At 44.9% G+C, this 22966-nt stretch overlaps 1 protein-coding gene across 6 annotated transcripts in view; it reads right to left on the bottom strand.

The window, feature by feature from the left end:
* Window positions 1-2902: 2902 nt before the first annotated feature.
* Window positions 2903-22966, bottom strand: part of ENTPD1 (ectonucleoside triphosphate diphosphohydrolase 1) — a 29754-nt gene continuing 9690 nt past the window's right edge. For 3 of the 6 annotated variants that reach the window (XM_031597698.2, XM_031597699.2, XM_031597700.2), the window contains exons 2-10: window positions 11442-11575; window positions 10960-11077; window positions 10159-10309; window positions 9179-9338; window positions 8047-8283; window positions 7270-7530; window positions 6720-6836; window positions 6376-6513; window positions 2903-6273 (exon numbers count right to left, since the gene is read on the bottom strand). In XM_031597698.2, coding sequence (XP_031453558.1) covers window positions 6067-6273; window positions 6376-6513; window positions 6720-6836; window positions 7270-7530; window positions 8047-8283; window positions 9179-9338; window positions 10159-10309; window positions 10960-11077; window positions 11442-11575 — 1523 coding nt within the window. In that variant the 3' untranslated portion in view covers window positions 2903-6066. Of the gene's footprint in view, window positions 6274-6375; window positions 6514-6719; window positions 6837-7269; window positions 7531-8046; window positions 8284-9178; window positions 9339-10158; window positions 10310-10959; window positions 11078-11441; window positions 11576-13127; window positions 13888-15924; window positions 16192-16222; window positions 16332-22966 lie in introns of those variants that run through there. The other 3 variants (XM_090145298.1, XM_090145299.1, XM_090145297.1) reach the window with 3 other exon arrangements.

The raw sequence follows: 22966 nt of genomic DNA, 5'->3' as shown, positions 1-22966 counted from the left end.
GCTGGAAGCGGGCGGAGAGGAGCGGAGGCTCCGCGGGGCCGCTTCGCCGGGAGGGAGCGGGGTCCCCACGGGGGGGACGCGCCGTGACCGAGCCCCTGCGCGGGGGCAGAGCCGAGCGAGGCGGGGGCTTCACGGCACGGGCGGTTCCCCCCGGCCCCGCTCCAAACAGCGCTGCTCTCCTGCCCCATCTCCTGGGGAAGCGGCGGTGGCACCGCGTCGGCACGGCCCCGGCTAGCCCCGCACGCACGGCTGGGGCCGGGGATGGGGATGAGGACAGGAGCAAGGTCGGACTCTCGTACCTTTCTGCGCGAGCAGCAATCAGAGAGCAGCGCGAGGTGCGATGCCGCAGTACAGAGCTCTGCCATGCGAGGAGGAGGCACGATGATGCCCTCCGACATGCACCGGGCAGAAGAGAGCCCTAAGGCTTAAATGCAACTGAAAAAGTCTGGCTACGAACAGTTGCAGAGCTTTTCTGGATTTAGAGGAAGCCAGTTCCCCTTCACCTCTCTGCCACAAACGTTCTTGCCCAAGGGGTGTGCAGGCATCTATGCTGCTCTGCCCAGGGATGGACTCAGTGTTGCTAAAACACTCAAAACAGCAGCTTTGCTGCTCTGTCCGTGATAATAACAAGACATGCCTGCTCATAGCTTCAATGCAATCAGTGCAGGCTGGAAGGATAGTAGTTATCCTACTAATGCCTTCTTCCACTTAGTTCCATTCCACCACTTCCCTGTTTGCCATTCAGCCTCAGAGCAACGCACATCTAAGCATAGGATCAGCATCTCAGTGTCTTTTGTTATTTAATGCAAAATGGCCCTGGGGTTGCCAGCTCTTCCCTGTACTGATAGGAAGCCAAGGAGAAGCAGCAGAGACTGCGAAGCCATTGTAAGCAGGATATGGTGGGGCAGTGGCAGGCTGAGATATAAGGGTGCTGCCAGGGGACACATGGAAAAGTGCACACTTTCCTATGGAAATGGGTGACACTGACGTGGGGAACAAGAAAAAGAAATGGCAGAATGCTGGATCCTAAAAAGAGCTGTGAGCAAGATTTGGGGTGGGTGGAGAACACATCTTATGCATGATGGGTCTGGAGAATTAGTCAGCATTATCCATAACACAGGCATGGAGGCAGCCCACCACCAGGCAGCAGGTTTGAATCAAACAAAAGGAAATAGCTCTGCACATAACGCACAATGAAATTACCTCATCAAAGCTGAGAGTTCAGTGAGAGCAAAAGGGAATGGGATGAAATCACGGGGAACATCCACAGGGCATCCGCAGCCTGGATAACTACACAGGGCCAGATGCAGGCATTTGATCACACATCCAACATATTAAAACACTGATGGAAGCAGAAACAAACAACATAGAACATAGAAACAGCACAGGAAGTAAACAAAGACATCATTTGGAAAATGCAGCAAATACATCTGGGACAAATCATACCCTCTCCCCAGATGTTCAAAGATGGAGCAACTTTGAAGCAGAAGGGGGAGCACAAGCAGGAATGTGCTGTGCCACACCAGAGAAGTGGAGATGAATGCAATTCCTTCATTCCAGCCCTTAACCCCATGCTCCTCTGCTTGTGCAGGTGACAGGATCCTGGCCTTGGACAGATCCCTTGTGGTGCCTGAGATTTCATTCTGGCCATCTTTTTACCAGAGAAGGGCTGGATAATGTGAGGAAAATTCAAGATAAGAGCTGTATGAGCAAAATGGGGAGAGTGCACACCGAAAGAAAAATGAGTGGTGACAAGCATGTTTGCCTTGGCTGGGCTGCAGCAGCGTGCAGACAGAGCTGTGGCCCTGAAGCAAGAGGTACAGCATTGCATCCTTCACCTGTTTTGCAGGGATGATCATGAAAGCACAGAGCCAATGGTGCTGGGGTGAGAGAGAAGGATGGCAAGGACAGAGGAATGCAGGCCTGCATGGTGGGGGTGGACAAACTGCTTTGGGGAAGTCAGGATAAAATGAAGCCAAGAAAAGATGAGATTTTGGCACTAGGTGCCTTTCAGGAGCTGCCTGAAGGTAGGAAGGGACACAGTGCATTGCTATGCCAGGAGGGGATGCTGCCCCTCCAGCCACCAGGAGCTCCAGATCTGACACAGAAAAGTAGCAGGCAGCTGGCAGCAGAGGAAACCTCACCTCAAGACTTTTCCATCTTCTATGCCAAAAGCTTCATCCTACCCCTGGGTCAGTCCCATCTTCTGGAAAGCAGCCTGAGAGCATCACTGGCATGGATTAAGAAGTCTTTATTGTGATAAGGATACAGAGATCGGTGTGTGTATCAGAGTAAACTGAGACCCATTTCACCACGGTGAAGCTACATGAATTGCACAGCCGAGTGGCAGGGCACAGGGACTGCAAGTCCTCAGTCCATGCAGAGGGGAGAGCTGGCTGTGCTGGGTGAGGAATGAAGGGCAGAGTGGGCTGCTCCCTGCAAGAGGGATGGGAAAGCTGCATCCACCCAGCAGCTTTCTCTTCTCTCCCCCAGAATGTCACTGACAGTTTTGCCTCTGACCCAACCCTGAGGTGAATGGGAGAGAGCTTATGGATGTGGAAGTCATCAGTCCCAGAGGGGTCAGACTGCTCCTGTGCTCAGCCAAGTGAGCAAGTCACCTGCAAGGAACCTTCCCAAACAGTACTGTTCAACATCCTAGCCCCCATGCCATGCCACTCACCCTGCAGCACCTCTCACGGCTCCTGGTGACAAAACACAGGGACAGGAGAGACCAGGGGCTGGGGTCTGGACAGCCCAGTATAGCTGAGTAGCATATAAATATATGCAAGACAAGAACATGTGGTGTTAAAATATGTTTTAACCCAGAAGAGCAAAACTGAACAGGAGCTAGGAGCTGGAAATTAAAGCCAGAGTCTAGCAAATTAGAAATAAGGCACAGATATTTATCAGAGAGGCAGATCAATTGTATTAAGAAAAGAAATGATATGACATTACTAACACTGGACATATTTGGAAATTCTCCCCACTATCTTTCATAGTATTCACGGTGGATGAAGTCCTTGAGTGACTCTGGAACATACACTTGAGCCACACACTGCTGAGTCAGACACAGCACAGAAGCAAGGAAATTAACATTCATTAAATCTCATATCTGAACCAGGGTTTTGGGCAGCTTCCACAGACAGAGTCCTGCAATGGTGAGGAGGTTGTTGAGAAGAACCATGCCTTTTGCTGGGAAAGCTCAAGCACAGCCAGTGAGTGATATGGGTCTCGCCACAGTAGGATGCCCTTGGCCAACCTATTCCTGGAGCCTCAGCTTGCTTGGTGATTTAAATGGCATAGCTCGTATCCCTTCAGAAATACTAGTTCTGAGGATTATCTCATAAATGTATTCTAAAAGTTTTAAAAATAACATAGTTAATATATTGCATTTATCTCCTTTGGGGAATTTTACCTTTTGATTTGTTGCTGTTTTGTGAACAGAACAGAAAGAAGATAGGAGAAAGCCATAATACCAGGCAGTCACCTAACTCCAGAAGCAAAGGCTTACAATGGTAATACTGTAGTACCTGCAAGTAAAGATACAAAGCACTGCTGAAGCTTTTCCTCACAGGTTCTGTACTTCAGCTCCTTTCTTCTGGCATAAACCGTTAGCAGGGACCAGAACAGCAGACTGGCACAGGCTCTCTCCATGCCAGTTTCCACATGGATTTTCTGCATCTGTTTCAGAAACTTCCTGATGGATCTGCCAGACAAAGCTAAGCAGCACTGGCAGCTGCCTGCTCCATGATGAGATCTCCTACCTTCTTACCCTGACCAAAGATTATTGTTAAATCTCATCTGTATACATGTCCTTGGTGAAAATGACAGAAAGAAGGCTCCATGTCTAGATGAATTCCCACATCTCTGTGTTTGCAGATAAAACAAACTGGAAAAAGAACAAACAGCATGGGGAAATGTCAGCTGTGGGTTGACCTCGATCACTTAGAGAAATGTTCTTAGAACAGTATGTGTTTCAGCAGAGCCACGCAGAAGGCAAAACGTCTCATGACAAAAGACTGATGTACATCACGAGACAGCAGCCATTCTGGATTGCCATGGTAGGAAAATAAGGCCAACTTGCAAGAGCTAAACTGAACAAAACAGCTCCTTATAAAACCTTAAGTGAACAGTCTGACCCTGAGTTATATGAATAGGAAAAAAAGTATAGATTAAGAGAACAGGGGGTATTACTTTTATATACAGTGTTAGGGCATCCACTACCACTTGCTGCTGAAACCTTCGGTGTCCCAAACTTCAGATGTACAAAATTGTATGGAAGTTGACTCAAGAGCTATACGTGAGTCAAGACAAAGCACTTAACAGAATGAAGGTCAATATTTAATATGATACTTCCAAGCTGACTTCCAAGCACCAACAAGGATAGAAGGGATTTAGATAGCAAAGAGTCAGTCTTTTTGAAACTGGCAGATCAAGGTCCATCAGAAGCTAAAGCCGGCTAATTCAGAGCAAAGAGACATTTTTTGAAAAAATGCCCTAATATCTTACCATAGGACAGGGTATATTTTCCCCTTTACCTTCAGTATGTCATGACTCCTACTTCCAGGCATGAACTAGAAATAAGGAAGGGACATTTTCCAGCCTGCACTGTGTAGAAGGACAAGCTGGGAAAGCACAAAAGCCCTGAGCTCTACATCTGTGTTTGCGTAAAGGAGGAAGCTTCATCCAGGTTGCATCTCCTGCTTTTCTTGCAGCTTTGCTCAGGGAAACAGGTAAAGGTGACTATGCCATGCCTTTCTCTCCACAGTATCTGCTTTCTTTTGGCCGCCAGCACGTATGTTTCATTAGGAGGTTTCTTAGATGACCTCCCAAGAAAACAGGTACAGTGATTTCCAATTGCCATAAAAATTGCTTGCTGACTTACCTCTCTGTTTCAGACCACAGAATAGGTAACAGAAGAAAGTGATTCATAAACCTGATCAGTGGCACCATCTAGTTGTGCGCTAGAAGATGGGCTGTGGTAAGTGCACTTATAGCACCTGGTGTTACTGTTTGGGGAGTAGCCTAAGCCATGAGGGAAAGAAAGGCAAATTTTCCTTGCTTTTGCTGCTGGAAAGAGTGGCTGTGTGCACACTCATGCTAGCTCTTACCAGCTGTCTTTTTATAAAGGGAAATGGCCCAAAAAACATTTTCCTTAGCTCAGAGACTGCTGTATGATCAGCACAGTGACAGTGGATTGTTTTAGTGGGTGTATACTTGTAGGCACGCTGATCAGATCAGAGTTCCTGTAGATATATGTGCTCACTACTCGTCAAGAATCCTTGGCTAGGATGAGCTTTTCCTACAGTAATCAGCAATGTCTGGCTGGGAACTCATGTCTTGATATACAGTCAACCTAGGGACATAGGAATGGCTCAGTGTAACAGTGAGCCAGCTTTGGTCCAGCAAAAACATCAGGAAGACATGGGAAAGAGGCTTCTTGCCACCTGTGAAAGGAGCAGACCGCTGCCAGAGCTCAGCTAAGGACTGATAACCACCAGCACGCTCAGTTTCTTCATTCCCATCCCTTCATGTCCCAGAGTGACATTTGGGAGCATGACCAGCCTTTGAGGGCTAGCTGGCTACAAGTGACCACGCCTGGCAAGCAGAGGTGTGCTGGTGCAGTTTCCCTGCTGGAATGGCTCTTGGGAACAGCTTCAGCAGAGGAGGAGCTGGATCACCCTGTGTGATCACTCCCAAGAGCTCAGTGGCACGTGGGACCCTGAGATTACTCTTGCAGGAGCACTGGCTCCCAAAGATTGGTGCTGCTTTTCTCTTCATAATGCTATGCACAAGGCAATAATAAAAAAAAAAAAACAAGCAGCAGAGTTTCAGTGAATGAAAATACGACCCATTCAAGAAGGGAACGCTCGCTTGTCTGTCCATGGTATAGAGGTGGCGAGCCTGGTGTCCCAACATCTGTCAGTGCAAGTGAGATTTAAAAGAGACAAATGCCCTTGTTGTACACAGTCAGTAGCTTCAGAGAGAGGGACTTTGCACTACAGCCTGGTCTTCAGTGGGCTCCTAGCCCTGAGCAGCTGGGCCCCTCTTCCTGCATAGCTCTTCCTAGACGATCCCTTTCTGCAGGCACTTGGGCTTGTGGAAGAGAAGCCAGGCAAGCAGGATCACTGATACCAGCACAAGGGAGCACAGAACCATCAGCCCCACATAGCTGCTGTAGGAAAGAGGAGGTGCAGGAGGCTCCTCCGCGGGGATCATGTTGGTCAGGTTCAGCATGTAGCCCAGGGTCCAGCCTGCATCACTGCTGCCAATCTGAAATGGAGAGGAGCAGAATCAGAGATGGAAAGTGCCAGGGCAGTGTCATCCCTGTGGGAGATGGGCAAAGCTGTATAGCAGGGGTGGCAATCAACACACCTTTCCAAGGAAGTGGATCCTTTGCCAGTTCTCTGCAGTGAATTCATAGCCATTTTCCAGTAGGGAGAGGATGTAGGCTCCAGAGAAGCAGTATTCACTCAGGTACTTTTCTTTTATTTGATGATACTGTAGCTTCACCTAGGAAAAGAGGGAGAAGTCACCAGGCTGCTAAACCCATGTTCCTGCAGCTCCAGCTTGCACTTGAACATTCACTGCAGGTACTGAGGGAAATCTTCCCATGCCTGCCTTGGAAGTTACCCCCAGCCATGCATCCTATTGGGAAGCATCAGCAACACTTGGGACTTGAGCACTCTGCCCCACTGCAGAGAAGCAGCGCTGCTCACCTCATGCCAAGGCCGGGCGCAGAATTTCTCAACAGCACTGGTCACTTCATCCAGGGTGAAGGGGACATCATTTGTCAGGTTCAAAAAGTTCATCACAAAATAGAAGGCAGAAAAGGCCTGAAAGAGAATATTTTAACTTAAGCAGGACAACAGTAATTCCACAAGACAGCTTAATTTAGAAAAACACAAGAAACAGTCAGGTGAGCTGGCTGGCTTCAGTAACGCTCACACAGCTGTGCATGAATCACGCTGTATGACACATGGTCTGTGATAAGCTTTCCTGTCCCTGGTGCTGGCCATTGGGAGGGACAGCTTTAAAAATGAATCTGTAAATGGAGTACCACTGTGTGGTAGGCCGGTATCTACTATGGTAGCTCTTATATTTATTGTCTTCACAACCAGACGACAAAGACTGTTTTTGTAGTTTCACGTCTAAAAAGTTATCTTGGAAATGAATTTCTTCCCCACCCATGGATAATATGCTCCAGCATTATTCTGAGTTTCTCTTCTGATGATCTGAATTATAGGGAGTTGAAGAATGCAAACCTACCCCAAAGTCCCCCTGTAATGGAGGTAGATATATCCCATTGAAGGAGCAGCTGGAGTAAGGACAGTTGGTTTTGTTAAAGAGATTCTGGATATTTCTTCGGCATTTTTCATAATTCCCCTCTCCTTCAATATACAGCTGGCTAAAACGGAATTGTTTTTTCTCGACTGACGTACAAGGGTTTTTGAAGAAATTACTGATACTTATAGTTCTCTGATATCCTTGGTGAAAGCATGGATCAAAGAGGCTGCCGTTCTCTGTGCTCTGAAAATAAGATTCACACAAGCTGTTATATTTCACTCTGGAATAACACACTGGGAAAAAACCACAAGGAAGGGTGACCACAAGGCACTTGTCACGGTACATCCTGCCAAGACACACAAACACTGGATCAAAGGTGAGGATACTTAAGGCTTTAGCCATAATTTGGGACTTCTTGCTCTGTTGCATTCTCCCTATCAGACCTTGGGCAAGTTCCAGCCATATTTTCTGAAGCTGCTGCTGATTTGGGATTCTCTCAGATGGTGAAGCACCATCTCCACATTCTTTTTCAGTCAAGCACAGTATTGCTGCTATCCCATACCAATCAATCAAGGCATCTCCAATTGGTAATATCTTTGAAAATATTGGCTGTCATCTGTGAGTATCTAACCAAACTTTATGGAGGATAACAACACTTTCCAAATCCAGGCTAAGTTAAGTGACATTTAGCCAGGACACAGCAGTATATCAAAGCTATGAGGGTCCAGGACCTCCACCTGCCACCCCAGATGTACTTGCCTGTAAGTCCCTGGCCAGTTTCTGTTGCAGGGCCTGGTCCTTTCCATAGCAAAGGAAGCTGTGTGTGTACACTTGGTAATCCTTGCCATAGAGGCGGAAATACAGCAAATTCTGTGGGGACTCAGAAGAGATTTCAGCTGGTACAAAAGTAATCTGTGTTGAGGCTCCTCCAAGGTCTAATGCTCCTGATGTTTCACTTATGGATTTCAGGGAATGTAGAAATTTTTTCCAGCCAGACTTGAAAAAAAAAAGTCAAAGTACAGATAGATCAGGCATAGAGAAAATGTACTCAGGAACAAAAAGAGAAAGTCTTTGTAGCAGAAGGACAGAATGCAGGAAAGGGAGTACAGCTTCGAGGGGAGCATGAGATGAGAACCAGAACAAGGTACAGGCTCAGAAGAGCACAAGATGGATCATGTCCAAGTGTTTGCAAGAGGTTGAAGAACATGTAACAAACAACTGCTATGTGAAAAATCAATTTACTGTTTCAGTGCCCAGATGATTTATAAACCTGATAGTAAATAATCATCATCAAATACTGAAAAGTGTTTTTTTTTTCTTTTTCTTTTAGCCTGGGTTGAAAAAGACCACAATGATCATCTAGTTTCAACCCCCCTGCCATGTGCAGGATCACCAAACACCAGACCAGGCTGCCCAGAGCCATATCCAGCCTGGCCTTGAATGCCACAACCTCCTTGTGCAACCTGTTCCCGTGCGTCACCACCCTCTGTGTGAAAAAATTCCTCCTAATATCTAACCTAAACCTCCCCTGTCACAGTTTAGGACCATTCCCTCTTGTCTTATCACTATCCACCCTTGTAAATAGCTGTTTCCCTTCCTGTTTATATGCTCCCTTCAAGTATTAGTGATACTTTGCAGATATTTAACCAAGCATAGAAGTATTTTAGATCAGCAAGTGAGGAGGATGCTGTACCATAAGAAGTTATTGAAACTGTTGTTTTATTTCTGTGCTCTAAGACTATCTACAGTAACTGCTGATGCAAGAAGCACAGCATCCTGATCTCTGATAAATGTCTCACAGGGAGCCTCCTGAAACACCCTCGTGAAAGGCATGATTTACACAGCACTGCCAGCCAGTGGTTCAAATCTGGACTTGCCAGTGATACAATACCTGCTTGAAATTACCAAGCAAGTAGTTAATGGTGATCCATCCATAGGCTCCTTCTTCCTGACCACTGATGATTCTGGCGCCCTGGAAATTGAAGGGAGCTGAGCGTAGTGTCTTCTCTACTGAGGACAAGACTTTGTCAGCTGCATCTTTATTTTCCAACCTGAATGAATGGAAGAAAGGATGAAGTGACTGCAGCTGACAGCCCTCAGCAGCTTATGGGCTTCACTCTGAGCAGATAAGCTGCAACCCCCCACCAACCATCAGTTATAACATGACAGTCCTTCACATGGGTACATCCAGCTGTAACTGGCTGTGTCTCTCGGTCACATCTTGACAGCACAGCTGCTACCAGCCCAGACACAGACACTGCAGCTGACAGCAGGAACTGGAGCAGAGCTCCCCTGCTCTCCTAGAGCACATTCCCTGGTAAGGATCACCCTGGGGAGATCCTTCTCACTTTTCACCATTTCATAAGAGACCATGCCTTCTGATATCCCCAGGAAGTTTCCCTAGACAAAACACATGAAATTAGCTTCCCAATCCAGCCAGGTAACAGGTCTGAGTCACCCCAAGAAAAATCATAAATTTAAACTTTATAAAGTTACCTTAGCTTTGATGATTTCAGGCCAAGTCGAGGTATGCAGGGAATTAAAACATGACAGGACACAAAAACTATGGGTCAAATCTATTACTAGACTGTGAGAGATGTTTGAACAACTTCTCCAAGTAGCAGTTTGGGCACGGCTATCCTTCATGGTGTTTGTGTTGCACACGGGTGCTGGAGAAGATGAAAGGGGGGAGCAGGTGGAAACAGACCTGCCAGGCAAGCGGAGAAGAGTCTGGGGAGACTAGGAGTCCAGAAAGATGGAAATCTGGGCACAGCACCAGCTTGTAGCATTTCCAATGACTTCACTGCAGAGACACCACTTGGTATCTATGGTGGTCTAAGGTGCAAGGGAAGGAGATGAGCACTGTGGTACCTGAGGAGCCGCATGCCAGCAGTTGCTCCGAGGTAGACGGGTGTCTCTCGATGCTGCTTTAAGGGAATCACCTCTTCTGCTTGTCGGAGGCACTGCACCAGAGAGGGACCTGCCTTCTCTGTAGTCTGGGAGTAACCTGAGATCCCTGGGCCTGCAAGAAATTGGAAGACTTCATTGCACCATCTCCAAGCATAACCTCCGAGGGCTGTCATGAGCCTTGTTCACTAAACAATATCACTAGCACAAGCAGCAACAGTTGATTCAACCACCCCATTTCTAGGTTTTAGAAATCCTAAAGTATCAGTCATTCCTCTGACAAAAGCTGTGACTAATAGCATTCTTTATGCCTTCCAAAATCATTATATAACTACTTAAGTACATAGCAATTAAATATTATTAAAAAAAAAAACAAACCCACAACATGCTTAAGTTTAGTAACCTTGTCACATAAGACTGACTTTTTTCCTTTAAAATGAGATCAGTGTCCTCCTTTCTTACTGATATTTATCAGTGCTTCAGCAAGGGTACGCACAGAAATTGCATTTTGTTGTTGTTAAGTACAACCCTTAGTGTAGTTCTTTCCAAAAAGCATTTAACTCTGTGCATCCCCAAATGAAAGGAAAAATGAACCCAACTTTTCTCTTTGGAAGTTCAAGCAACAAGTTCTTAGCAGGAAGCACTGGTTTATACGTTAGTTCACAGATTTACTGCTGCTGTCACTATTGGTCAGTTCCCCAAATTTCATCTCCACCACCCTTTCACCACATTCTCTTTCCAATCTATCCCCTTTCATCCTCTTACCTTCAACTTTACACACCTCCACCTGCTGCACCACTCCAGTGTCATTCTCCTTCTCGGCTGGCCACTCATACACATAGAGGTTTGTGTGGGACGACCCCGCATCTAGCACAATCCCATACTGTGGACAAAATAGATCCTGTCATCACACCTGAGCCACTGAGTTGGATATAGCATATGCATGAGCAGAAATGAACAGCAAATCTGGCAACTGTGGGGACATGCCATGTCATTACTCTCTCCATGTAGCGTTTTGTTCTAAGTTTTCATTAAAGGGAATGAGAGCAGTAGCAAGATTGTAGATGATTACTTAGGAGATGGTCTCCTGGGAAGGCATATCTGTTTTGATCAGGTTGCTTAAGATGCATGGAGCCAGAAAGGGAAATCAGCCAGACCCAGCAGGGACAGCAACATGTCCTTGAGCACCATGCATGGCCAAACCTCTGCTTGGCTTGTTTTCCTAGAAGAGCCTCAGCTTGTAATACCTTGACGTTCTTCGGAAGTGGCTGGTTTTGGGTCACTGCTACAGTAATTAAAGCAATTGCAGCCAAAGTGGAGAGGAATCCGAGTATGAGTAGAATTTTCCTTGTTGTGGACATCTTTGGTTTGGTACCTGTGACTAGAGCAGAAAAAGGATGTTAGCATCCCTGTAACCCAACTTACCCCACCCCAAAAGTCTCCAGGCATGCTCCTGTATTCCAAACACTGTTTGCATGGGACAAGCACCAGCTTTTTCCATAGCTCTGTCTTTGTTTCAATAATCACTGAGAAGCTGAAAGAACAGACTGCTAATTTAAAAACAACAAAGCTTAGCAGAGCCAAAAGCTTTAACCCCTGCCACAGTCTGTCACTGTGCACTTTGTGCTTCAGGTTTTTACAACGTTAAAAAGAATTTACAACATCCTTGTAACTGGTAATGCATTTAGAAAGTCTAACACTAACATTTCTGTATGTGGTAGTCACTGTTTAAGCAGTGCTGTCCTGAACTTTAGCAATGCTATATTAAAAAAAAAAAGTAAATTAATATTTACTTTTTAAAATACATTGTCAGCAGTAGAATTGTCTAAAAAAGCTACTTATGGTTAGCAGAAATAATTCAGAACCAATATAGCTTTTGAGTTTTCAGAACATGGGCAGCACAATGTCGCCTATTATAGTTTTCTGCTTTGGCTGCTTCTTCCATCTCCCATGATGGAAATTTCAGTTCACAACTTAGGCTCAGTCACTTTAGTATTTTTTAATAAAATACAATCCACTACACAAAGCCCCAGACAAGATATCTGCAAAAATATTTTCTAGACGTATAATCTAGCTGTAAATTGAATAGTTTCAACTAACAGAGAGCTTTGGCACTCTAGTACCTGTTCTTTCTAGTACAAGAAATCTATTTCTACCCACACTGAAGTTCCATAGTCAAAAGCAGTATTTGCCTTACTGCTCGCATGGGTGCTAATTTCTCTTTTCCTAGTACACAAATTGTCCTAGAGACGTTTAGAAGTCCGTTATGGGTCATTCAGGGTGACAATACCTCCATGCAGGCAGAGATTCAACTACCTTCACTCTACAAGAAGATAAAGTAACCATGTTTGCTCTGCATCTGTACAGCAGAACTTCAGTTCCAGAAGTTGTTGATTCCCCAGTCCTCTAGGAGTGAATACTGGAGTAGTTATCCAAATCCATCCAGGCACCCCACATCACAAATGCAAATATAAGAAGCATTCATGCTCAGAAGAGAACCATCTAACCACTCTGTTTCTCATCAAAGTTTGTCCCAGATGCCAGAACTACACCAAGTGTTGTCCAGCCCTACAAATGACCCAACATCCTGAAGTGACTTCATTTGGGTTCACTTCTGAAAAAGATGGGGGGAGTTCTTGAAACCTCTGCATCTGTAGACAAATAGTTGCTTCCCATCCATCTAAGGAGAATGGAATCTAAAAGTTCCGAGAAAACTTGTTCTGAAAATCTCCCCACAAAGAGGTCTGGGGCAACCTAATGCTGATCTGGAGCTTTGTGCTCTCTCATTGTTGCTTACATGTAAATCTGCTGAGGCTAACGGCAAAATTTGGAAGCTTGTTATGCTCACATTTTGTGACTGTCTGTTAGAGGCACAGCATGCTTGCCAATATCTCCAAGAATGTAGTTTAGAAAAAACAGTCTAGTACACATACCAGACAGTAGGAGGGCAGAATGCATTTTATATCGCTTTCTTCAAAAGGGCCCCAGAACTCAAGGCTTGAAATGATTAAAAACAGCAGAGTGTGACAGCTGGGAGACTTTTCCTCCTGATGGAGATAGTTGGCTCAGGTTATGAATGTACTGAACATGTCCAGTGAACAAAAATTACTTTAACACTAGAAAAATGAATACAAGCAGGTGATATAACTAGCTGCACAGTATAGATACAGAGGAATCATACAATGGCTTGGGTTCAAAGGGACCCCAAGGATCATCGAATTCCAACCCCCATGCCACAGGCAAGGCCACCAACCTCCAGATCTGGTACTAGACCAGGTTGCCCAGAGCCCCTTCCAACCCGCTCTTGAACTCTTCCAGGGATGGAGCACCCACAACCTCTCCGGGCAGCCTGTTCCAGCATCTCACCACTCTCTCTGTGAACAACTTCTCCCTGACGTCCGAACCTTCCCTCTTTCAGCTTAAAACCATTCCCCCTTGTTCTATCGCTGTCTATTCTTGTAAAAAGTTGATTCCCCTCCTGTTTATAATCCCCTTTTAAATACTGGAAGGGTGCAATGAAGTCTCCTCGCAGCCTTCTCTTCTCCAGGCTGAACAAGCCCAGATCCCTCAGCCTGTCTCTGTAGGGGAGGTGCTCCAGACCTCTGATCATCTTCATGGCCCTCCTCTGGACCCTCTCCAACAGCTCCAACAAAGTATGGTTGAAAACTGGAACTACTGCTGACAGCTGCACAGAACAACAATGGGTTTTATGTAATTGTTGCCATCTTCACTCTTGTCTAGAAGCAGCTACTAACAGCCTTGTTGGGTGCTTACTGTCACAGGGCTGAAAGATGCATGCCTTTGCATCAGTTCTAAGATTTTCAGATTTCCTGTCATGATGGGTATTCTTTGTCAACTGCATCTTTTCAGCAGCAACAGATTAGGAACAATTTTCCTAATGAAATAGGCCTAGAGAAATCCATTGCCCGTAGGCAGAGACATAATAATTTTCTGCATCCCACCTGCAGCCTCAGATGAGTCATTTATTTTCCAAGGCCAATTATTTTCTTAATCCTGAAAATGACTCTCACCTCCTGAATTGTAACTCAGTGTCACAGGCTCTTGTCAGGAATGTAACAAGGACTCTGAGACAGTGATTTCATTACTGTATCCCATACCAGAGCATCCATTTGCATGAACTCTTATGCCACCAAAGACTATTTTGTTGAAACAAAATACAAAGTACAAATGATAAGCATAACTCAGTGAGCAAAACCAAAAACCTGCTAAATGGCACTTCAGAAACATATAGATTGAACACAATTTCTTTTAAACATTACAAAATCCAGATAAAGAATTGAATGCAATTAAAATTTGACTTGCAATTTGCTCAGGAAGTTGAGGTATTTGAACAAGCTCCTTTTCCTATACACGTGGTTATTTCCAACAGCTCTAGACATAACTGCAGCTCCTGCAGTGCCTACAGAACCTACGCTTTCCCTAGCTTCCTCCAGCTCCTCTGTACTTCACGTCCATGTTGCTGCATGCTGTGCTGACACTCCTTAGCCCCCACCATGCATGTCCTTCACCTCCAGCATCTCCGTGATTGCCAGGCCCCTGTACTTCTTCACCAGCAGTATTCCGCAGCTAAATACTGAGCACAACCTCCCAGCTCTGTTTCCAGCCAGAGCCCAGAGACATCTCTGCTCTTTCTCCTGTTATGTAAGTGGTGTTAAAAAAATATCGTGTAAGGCCATAAGCAGGCACGGCAGCTACACTGCTTTTCTCTCCACCCCAAAGCTGGGGGCCTGATGCTGCACCCTGCCCAGCTGCGCAACCATGGAGTGCTCTCCAGATGTTGGAGCACAGCCCAGCCGCTCACGTATCTCTGTCTGTTTCTAATTTTGGTCTCTTTGTTGTTTTGTAGGGGCTGCTGCTGGCTCCGAGTGATTGGTGCGGGGCCCAGAACATAAACAGATCTACTATCATTTCTGTCTCTGAGTTAGCTATCAACTGAGAGTGGTGCTGGCAGGCACTTCAGCTGGCAATCGCTCTGCTACAAAATCCTGCTGCTCTTGGTGAGGAACCCAGGAAGGCTGCATGGTGTGGGAGGCAGCTTTGTGACAGCAAGCGAGCAGGATTGACCCCAGCATCTCCCAGAGTCTCGAGACAAATAGGAAATTTCCTCTAGCTAAAACCACACTGCCCGTGGCCTCATGAGCCAGGAGATGTCACTCACGACCAAGACTGCCACCCCCCGCTTCCTTCTCACTTTGCAAGCAATGTTAAAAGAAACGAGGCAGCCAGCTGCTTGAAGAGATGCAATAAACAGAAGTAATACTGATTTAGGGAGAGATGCTGGGCATGGTCCACAGTCACACTCAGTTCAGATAACCTTGCTGTGACCCAGCATCTCCACTAACTAAAATACAGTTCCAAAGTCTGGCTTAGCACAACAGCTGAAGGTGACACATTTGCTCTTAGCTTTGGATGCTCACACTCAGCCTGTTACAGAAGGGATGTGCTGCAATAACATTTCCACTGCACAAGTGCCACACTGACAAGTGACAGCTCCCCACTCATCACCTTTCTGCTCTCAGTATACATTCGTACAGTCAGAAACATTCTCATTTTCAGCCTCAATTTATTGCCAGTACATTCCCTTTGTCTTTGGTCCACCTCTGACTCAAAACTTCTGCAGCTCTCAAATGGCCTGGAATTTATTAACTTAAACCAATTTATAAACAACAATCTCTTCCGGATTTTGCCTTTCTGGCCTTCTCTGTCTACCTGAGCAGTTCAGCAGCTCTTCTCCACGTACAGAATTACGTTCTTTTCTCAAGCACTCCTGACCAGTTCTGCAGAGACGAGCCTTGCACAATTATGTGCCACTTACACTAGGAGACGCTGCATTCCCAGCCTAAATGAAGCAAAGTGGGGACCTCACACCAGTGCTACCTCAGGCACACCAATCACAGCCAGTGATGAGACATCACTGCTATGCCACCCCAACAAACCCACATTCAACTGCATTTAATTAAATTTGCCACGCTTCATGCTCTAAGGAAAGGGCGTTTCAAGGCACTACCTGCCATCCTTGAGGCTCAGAATGATGTCATAGACTAAGACAGCATCACACTGAACCGTGCCCATCTGTTACTCTTCCACTGATCACCCACGTTGCTGCATAGTCTGCTAGGAGCCTCTCAGCAATGGGTTCCCTGAGCAGTTTCCAGGGATACTTGCTCCATGCTTGTGCAGTTGTACAGCCTAGCAAAAGGGCATATATAGCCTGCGGAACTCCCTAACTCAAGCAAATCAGAGAGCTGATGATGGCGAGGAGAGGAGATGGGAGCAATGCAATGGAGACGCTGCTGTTCTGCCAAGGTGCATATAGGGTACATACATTATCCTCCTGCTGGGAGAAAATGAGCTTTTGTTAGTCATGAAATTTGTCATGCTGAAAGGCGAGGTTGATGAGGAATATTTTGCAAAATGATGTAAACCACATGTGTCAGGAAAGCCTTTTATTGGGCTGGTAAGAGGCTCAGGTTTGCCTTATTGATACAAGACCATATACAGCATATGAACTGCTTTGGCTTGAGAGATTCTCCTTCAAAATATCAGGACAAGACACTGAACACTTCAAAGTTAGACTTCAAGCTTCAGACTAGGATTTACATCACTTTTTGTAGCTATTATGTGGAACTGTATAGGGAGCTCTACTCCAAGTTTTAATTATTCTTTGTGTCTTAAGTACTAGCGTGATAGCTGGCCCACACTGTGATGCTCTATACAGTTATAAATACACATTTAGTGGATTATAGTTTCCAGATGAAGTGCCCATAAATGCTGACATATAAACACTGAAATTCCAGTGAAACCAATAATCCAAACAATATAGTATGCCTTTTTTCTTGGATGCTGTTTTTCAGAGACACTTGCTATGAAATTGCACAGCCCTACCAATCTCAAGAGCTGGCAGTATAGATATAGGCTACGCAACCAGGCAGAGAACTTCAACCTTGTCTTGAACCTACAGATGCGTTAGTGAGCTGGGAGATGGAATAAAGAATGTGACTACTTGTGATAGCACCAAGCTGGGAGCACGATGATAAATAGGACTGGAATATAAATAAATCTTGAAAACAGGGAATCCCCAGGGAAAACCTCCAGCTCATTTCAGTAAGGACAAGAGCAAATATTTGCTCTTGTTTAGAAAATACGCATCACACAAAGTCAGTATAGTGAACAAGTAGTTAAGCAGCACACACAGAGAAAACATTCTTGCAGCTATAGCAGTTTGAAGTAATCCTTCCCTCCATCTAACAACGGGTACAGCCTTATATGAAGTTCTATGACCAAGTTTGGACACTGCCTTTCAAGAAAGATGTAGACTACTTGGAGAAGCTCCAGAAAAAAGTAAGATAGATAGATCTGAGATCTATAAACTTGACCTGTGAGGAAAGATTGAAAGCATTGGATTGTTTAGTTTAGAAAGAGATGAGCAAGGGAGACATTAATCATCTTCAGATAAATGAAAAGTAAAAGGAAAAGAATTTCAGCTAAGTTTGAAATAGATGTCAGGAAGCCAGTTCTGATAGTAAGAATGGGTAAGCCATAGGGAAGGTGACAAAGTAGGATCCCACAGTATACAAGCATTGCTTAGGATGGGGGCACCTCATCTTTTTGCTGCTTCACAAGTCACAGCTGGAGCACTACCCTGGGGAAACTGCATGGGATGCTTTGGAGGAGTGCTGTGTTTCAGGGGAAAAAAATATGAGGGAAAAGAAAAAACCCACATACACATTCCTGGAAAGCTGGGGAGTGCTGTGAGAACTGAGCAGTGGCAGCAAGAGACGGAAACAAAGGAGCAGGGATCACACAGGGTCCTTCTCTCCCTGTCCACAGCTGCCTGCGCAGCTGGAAGTGGCCCGAGGGGCTTTGTGCAGGTCAGTCCAACATCCCTTGTGCCAGAGGAGCCATGTCAGAGTTAAGGGCAGCAGGCCCTGCCAACAAACACCCTTTTGCCCTGCACACAAAGCACATCCTCAGCAGAGACCTTCCCACTGCAGCACATGCTCAGCACAGCATGCATGCAGCTTCCCAGCCCTGCTCCCTGCCATTATACCCCAGCCCCACCAAAACTTCCACAACTCTTTTCTTTAAGTCATCTCTCTGTGGGAAAGCATTCTGCTGGCTTGCATCCCAGTTGCTAGACAGAGATACTCAATATTCTCCAATACAACCAACAAGTGGCAAGATACTGCTGACACAATGACCTTTAGACAGTTAATTTCCACATTTATGTGATGTTTTATTAGGCTTCCAAGTCTGGACTCTCTTTATGATCTTTTCTTTAGGATTCACACATCAAAGAGATTTTTCAAATCAGAAGAAACAACTGTTAGCAGTTACATAAGTTGTTACCAGATGACTTCTGGCATTAATTTGTGTTACCAGCCCATTAAGGCTATAATTTAACTGGAGAAGATCTATTGTCATTACCCACAAAGCTTGAAGTTTCATCAGAAAATATCCTGTGAATTCAAGCTTATCACCCAAATTATTACTTAAATACACTTAGCTATCTCATTGTGTAAAAGCATCTATTTTTCTTACAGGAAACAAAGCAGGCTCAAGCACTAACATCCTTTAGTTTTGTTTCCACTGATAGTTCCAATATACTGACATGCAGTGGGCCAGTATTGCTGCTAGGCATCCTTTTGTGCTCAGTGCCCTTCAGTTCTCTGCTGTTCTTAAGTGTCTGGCCGTATTTTCTTCTTATGCTTCTTTTGACCACCTCCTACATTTTCTGAGTTTGAATTTGCATTGATTGCAAACAGTTTCATTCCCCCCCACCCCACCTCTAAATACATATCTTTCTCACTGACGTTATTTTCTTAAAATAGCATAACTTTCAACTGTTAGATTAATGCTTCTGGGGAATAGAATAAGTTATTAGGCTGTTTCTGATTTGCATTCCTTTTGATTATTTTAAATACTCAGTTGATTCAGCTCGAGTATTTTGACTTTGGGAAACCATTTTAAATTGCTACTAGATGTTATTCATTAATACAGAATAAATATGAACCATCAGAGCAATGTTTCTTCCTCTATCAGAATTAGGGCATATCTTTCTCTTCGGTCGATAGTTCCCGGCTCAACCCCACACCACTACTGCTTACAAGTGTTTAACAGTTGGTGGTAAAGTAGTGGGACCACTACTTTAATAGGCAGACAGGTGACTGGAGGCACATCACCCACCCAGCACAGCTCCCCTCCTCATGCTCCATCAGCCTCCCTGCATCAGCAGGGTGCAGAAGTTGCCATGACAAAAGAAAGGAAGCAGCCTTAAGGAGAATCATTTCCCACCCCAAAACCCACACTTGGGTGAGAAAGTTCAGCAACTTCCTAGAGAACAAAGTCTCAAGCTCTGCAAATACTGCTAAACCCCACCGGATTATGGCACAGAAACAACCACAGAGAAAATATATCCAAACCTCTCAGTACCCACAGCATACTCTGCACCATACCAAGTGTCAAAATACACCCTCCCAGTTTCCCCATTTGCCCTCTCCACCAACAACCACTCCCACCTCGCAGGGCTGAGGCTGCATCTCAGGGCGTTTTTCTCTGAATCACAGATTCCTGGGATTGCTTTGCACATCAAGCACCACTACCGCTTTTCAGGGCCTTACTTCCCCAGCTTCCAAAACAGTATCGTGGCACCAGGAGTGCCACATGCACACAGACCGAGCGGCTGCCAGAGGAAAAGCAGAGCTTCTCGAGCATTTCTGCACAGCAAAACAAGCAGATTTTCTCCTAAAGTTTCACTTCCCACTCAGGACCAAAAGCTGTTGGGGACTGGCTGCAGAAGCACAAACAGGACTCCAGACTGATACAGTGTGAGCAGAGCTGCCGGCAAAGTCACTTTATGGTGAGGCTGCATAGGCAGAAGGATGGATGCAGCTCACTTGTGCATGGGATTTTGCTCGTACCTAGATCTCACCACTCCTTGCAAGTATGATTTCCTTCACAGGTGTTTCTTCTTCTTCGGGAGCACATCTCAGGCCTACAAGATACCCAGTGACCTTTTTCTACCCTAACATGCATATCACTCACTCGCAGCAGAGAAATTGATAGTGACTTTCCCTTTACAACTACCTGTAGCAGATGAAGTGAGAGGTGCTTTGCTACCAAGGCAGGGCAGCAGCCCTCATGTATTCTTTCAATAAGCAAAGGTTAAGGTTGCATGCATAAAAGAGATTGCTTGCTAGTTAATCGCTTTCAGCTTTTCCCACTTATCTCCAGCTGTCAGCGCTGCTATCTCCTTTCTTCATGGCAGAGCACAACACTGGGAACAGCTGGGGATAGTTTTTGTTTCCTGCTGAGGAATGCCTCCACTGCTTAGCCTTAGCGGAAAAATATACTGATTTCTCAGAGGTCAGCTTTAATAACTAAGATTCCCACAAACCATTGGGAGGATTCAGCTCATGATATTTGGCATGAATATCATGCTCTGTTCCTTATGCTGCTACTATTTCCATTTCAAATAGCAGGAAACAAATTACCCTGTGGTATTTTTAGGGATAACCAACAGGAAGAAAACAGAGGACTAAAGCCTGTTGTAGGGCACAGACCTCAGAAAAATGTTTGAATGTAAATATATATATATACACATACATATATATGTATATATCAAAGCCTCAGGGTTGCAAAAGCAGATTTGGGAAACATTAAGAGTTAAAGATGGACCTAAATTTTCATGGTTAGAAGCCTTGCACTTTGCAATGCTTGGAGCCTCATGGAACAAAACAGCAAAGGAGTTTTGCCAGATAAATCGTCTGTGACAGGAGATTAGAAGTTTCCAAAGTTCAGATTATTTATTACCAGGATATACAGTGAATCTTGAGGAGAATCTGGCTCAGGAAAGGAAATCCGTTTATAATCAAGCCATAGTCTGGGTTTCAATTTGCACGCCTTCCTTATTTCATTCCTTATTATTGTCTCAAACAGTCCAAAATACAGACACAAAATGCTTTGAATAAGGCAGTGTGGACACACAGCAGTGATAACGAGGGGGTGATGCTGTAAGAATGCACATCCAGGACAAGTGCCCCTGTCTGCATGCTGCCTGTTGGGGCTGCACTGGAGGCATTAAACCAGGATCTTTGCTGGCTGATGCTGGCAGAGCCTGCCCCAGGGCAGAGGCTTATTTCCTCACGTCTCCTGCAGGAACATGGGAGTTATAAAAGACTATTTATTAACAGCTCTGGGACAAAAGAGCAAGAAAGAAAACAAGACCATTTATAAATCAGCTAAGGAGCAAACTCGTGACTCTAACAGTCCCATTTGTAATTCCTTAAGTGTTGCTTGGAGCTGCCTTGGCTTCTCCTTAGGATGCTGAATCAGTATATCAGCTCTACTGGTGCAGTAAATAGCCAGATAAGGACAGAAGAGCTCAAAAGAAGAAAGCTCTAACTTATACTGTGATGAGATTTTTCTTGGCTTCCACTCCCATTTGGGAAAACTGATAGCGGTCAACTTTCTCACCACAAAAAACCAAGCAGTGACTCACATCTACATCCTGCAATCTGGGATATTTAGTTTCCTTTGGAACAAGGTAGAAATAGGATGGAGAGAGAAAACGCATGCAAGAGCCATCTCAAACAATACTATTCAGTACTTGTTGATCTTTCAGATCGCCCTGAACACTTAACCAGACTTTCTCCTTTGATAACATTTTTCAAGTGGAAAGAAGAATAACAAAACACTGTTAAGTTTAGGAGTTACTCGTAGCAGAGAAAAGCTGAGCTGAAGTTTCCAGCAATTATCAGCATAAATTCCCCAGAACAGATACGTAGTGTATCATTATTATTTTTTTTTTTTAAATTAAAATTGGCTGGGATAGGATTTCTACCACGTGGACTGAAAGCCATGTAAAAGCAGAAAGCAATATATGAAGAATATCCTAAAAAAGCAGCATTAAAACCATCTCTACAACACCATTCAGACAATTACCAACAGTGGGCCAGCACCTGCTCACCCTTTATACAAACACACCAGAAACCAACTTGGTTCATGTAGGAATAGTGAAGGCAAACATCTGTCGAGATGTTTCAGCTTTGCTCTTTCCATTACTGAAAATCTCTAGCATCTTTCCTTGTCCTCCTATTCTGTCCAATATTTCTGCCAAATAATTTTCATCAGTTTCTCTCAGCCCAATATGGGCGTGAGTACATTTCTGAACCACTGATCATGTTGAGACAAACTTATTAAACCCTCCTGACTTTACTCAAAGTGACATCATAAACAAGTCATAAACAAACTAAAATTTCACATCTTTTTCTAATTTAAGCGTGGAGCAGTTTTTAACAGAGCAATGGTACAGAAGATTAATGTAGCAAAAGCACAAGTTCTCACAGAACAGAAAGAGGATGCGTGTTTTACAAAATCTTTTCGCTCTTGCTCATTCCCTCCTCCACACTTGGTTCCCTCTTATTCGCACTTCAAGGTCTGGCAAAAATCCACACAACAGGGGACCAGGGTTCATAGATGCCACGTGTTCTCACTGCATCCCTTGGATTCTTCCTTGAAGGCACCAACATCCTTTTGGACAGGTCTTTTGCCATCTTTAGGAGTTAACACTCACTTGTGTGCAGTGAAATCTCTTTGCCTCAGGATCTTGCTAACTTCAACCCCAAGAGTCCTAAGACAGCTGGCTGCTCAGGTCCTGCTCATTTTGATTATCTTTAATGCCTACAGTCTGCCGTCCTGCTGGAAGAGAAAGAAGAGGTGCATAAAGGACATTCTACAACCTCGCTGCCAT

This window comes from Phasianus colchicus, chromosome 8 (genome assembly GCF_987193195.1).
Source record: "Phasianus colchicus chromosome 8, bPhaCol1.hap1.1, whole genome shotgun sequence".
NCBI lineage: Eukaryota > Metazoa > Chordata > Aves > Galliformes > Phasianidae > Phasianus > Phasianus colchicus.
Note: the sequence above shows the minus strand (reverse complement) of the source record. Positions and strands in the feature narration are given on the sequence as shown.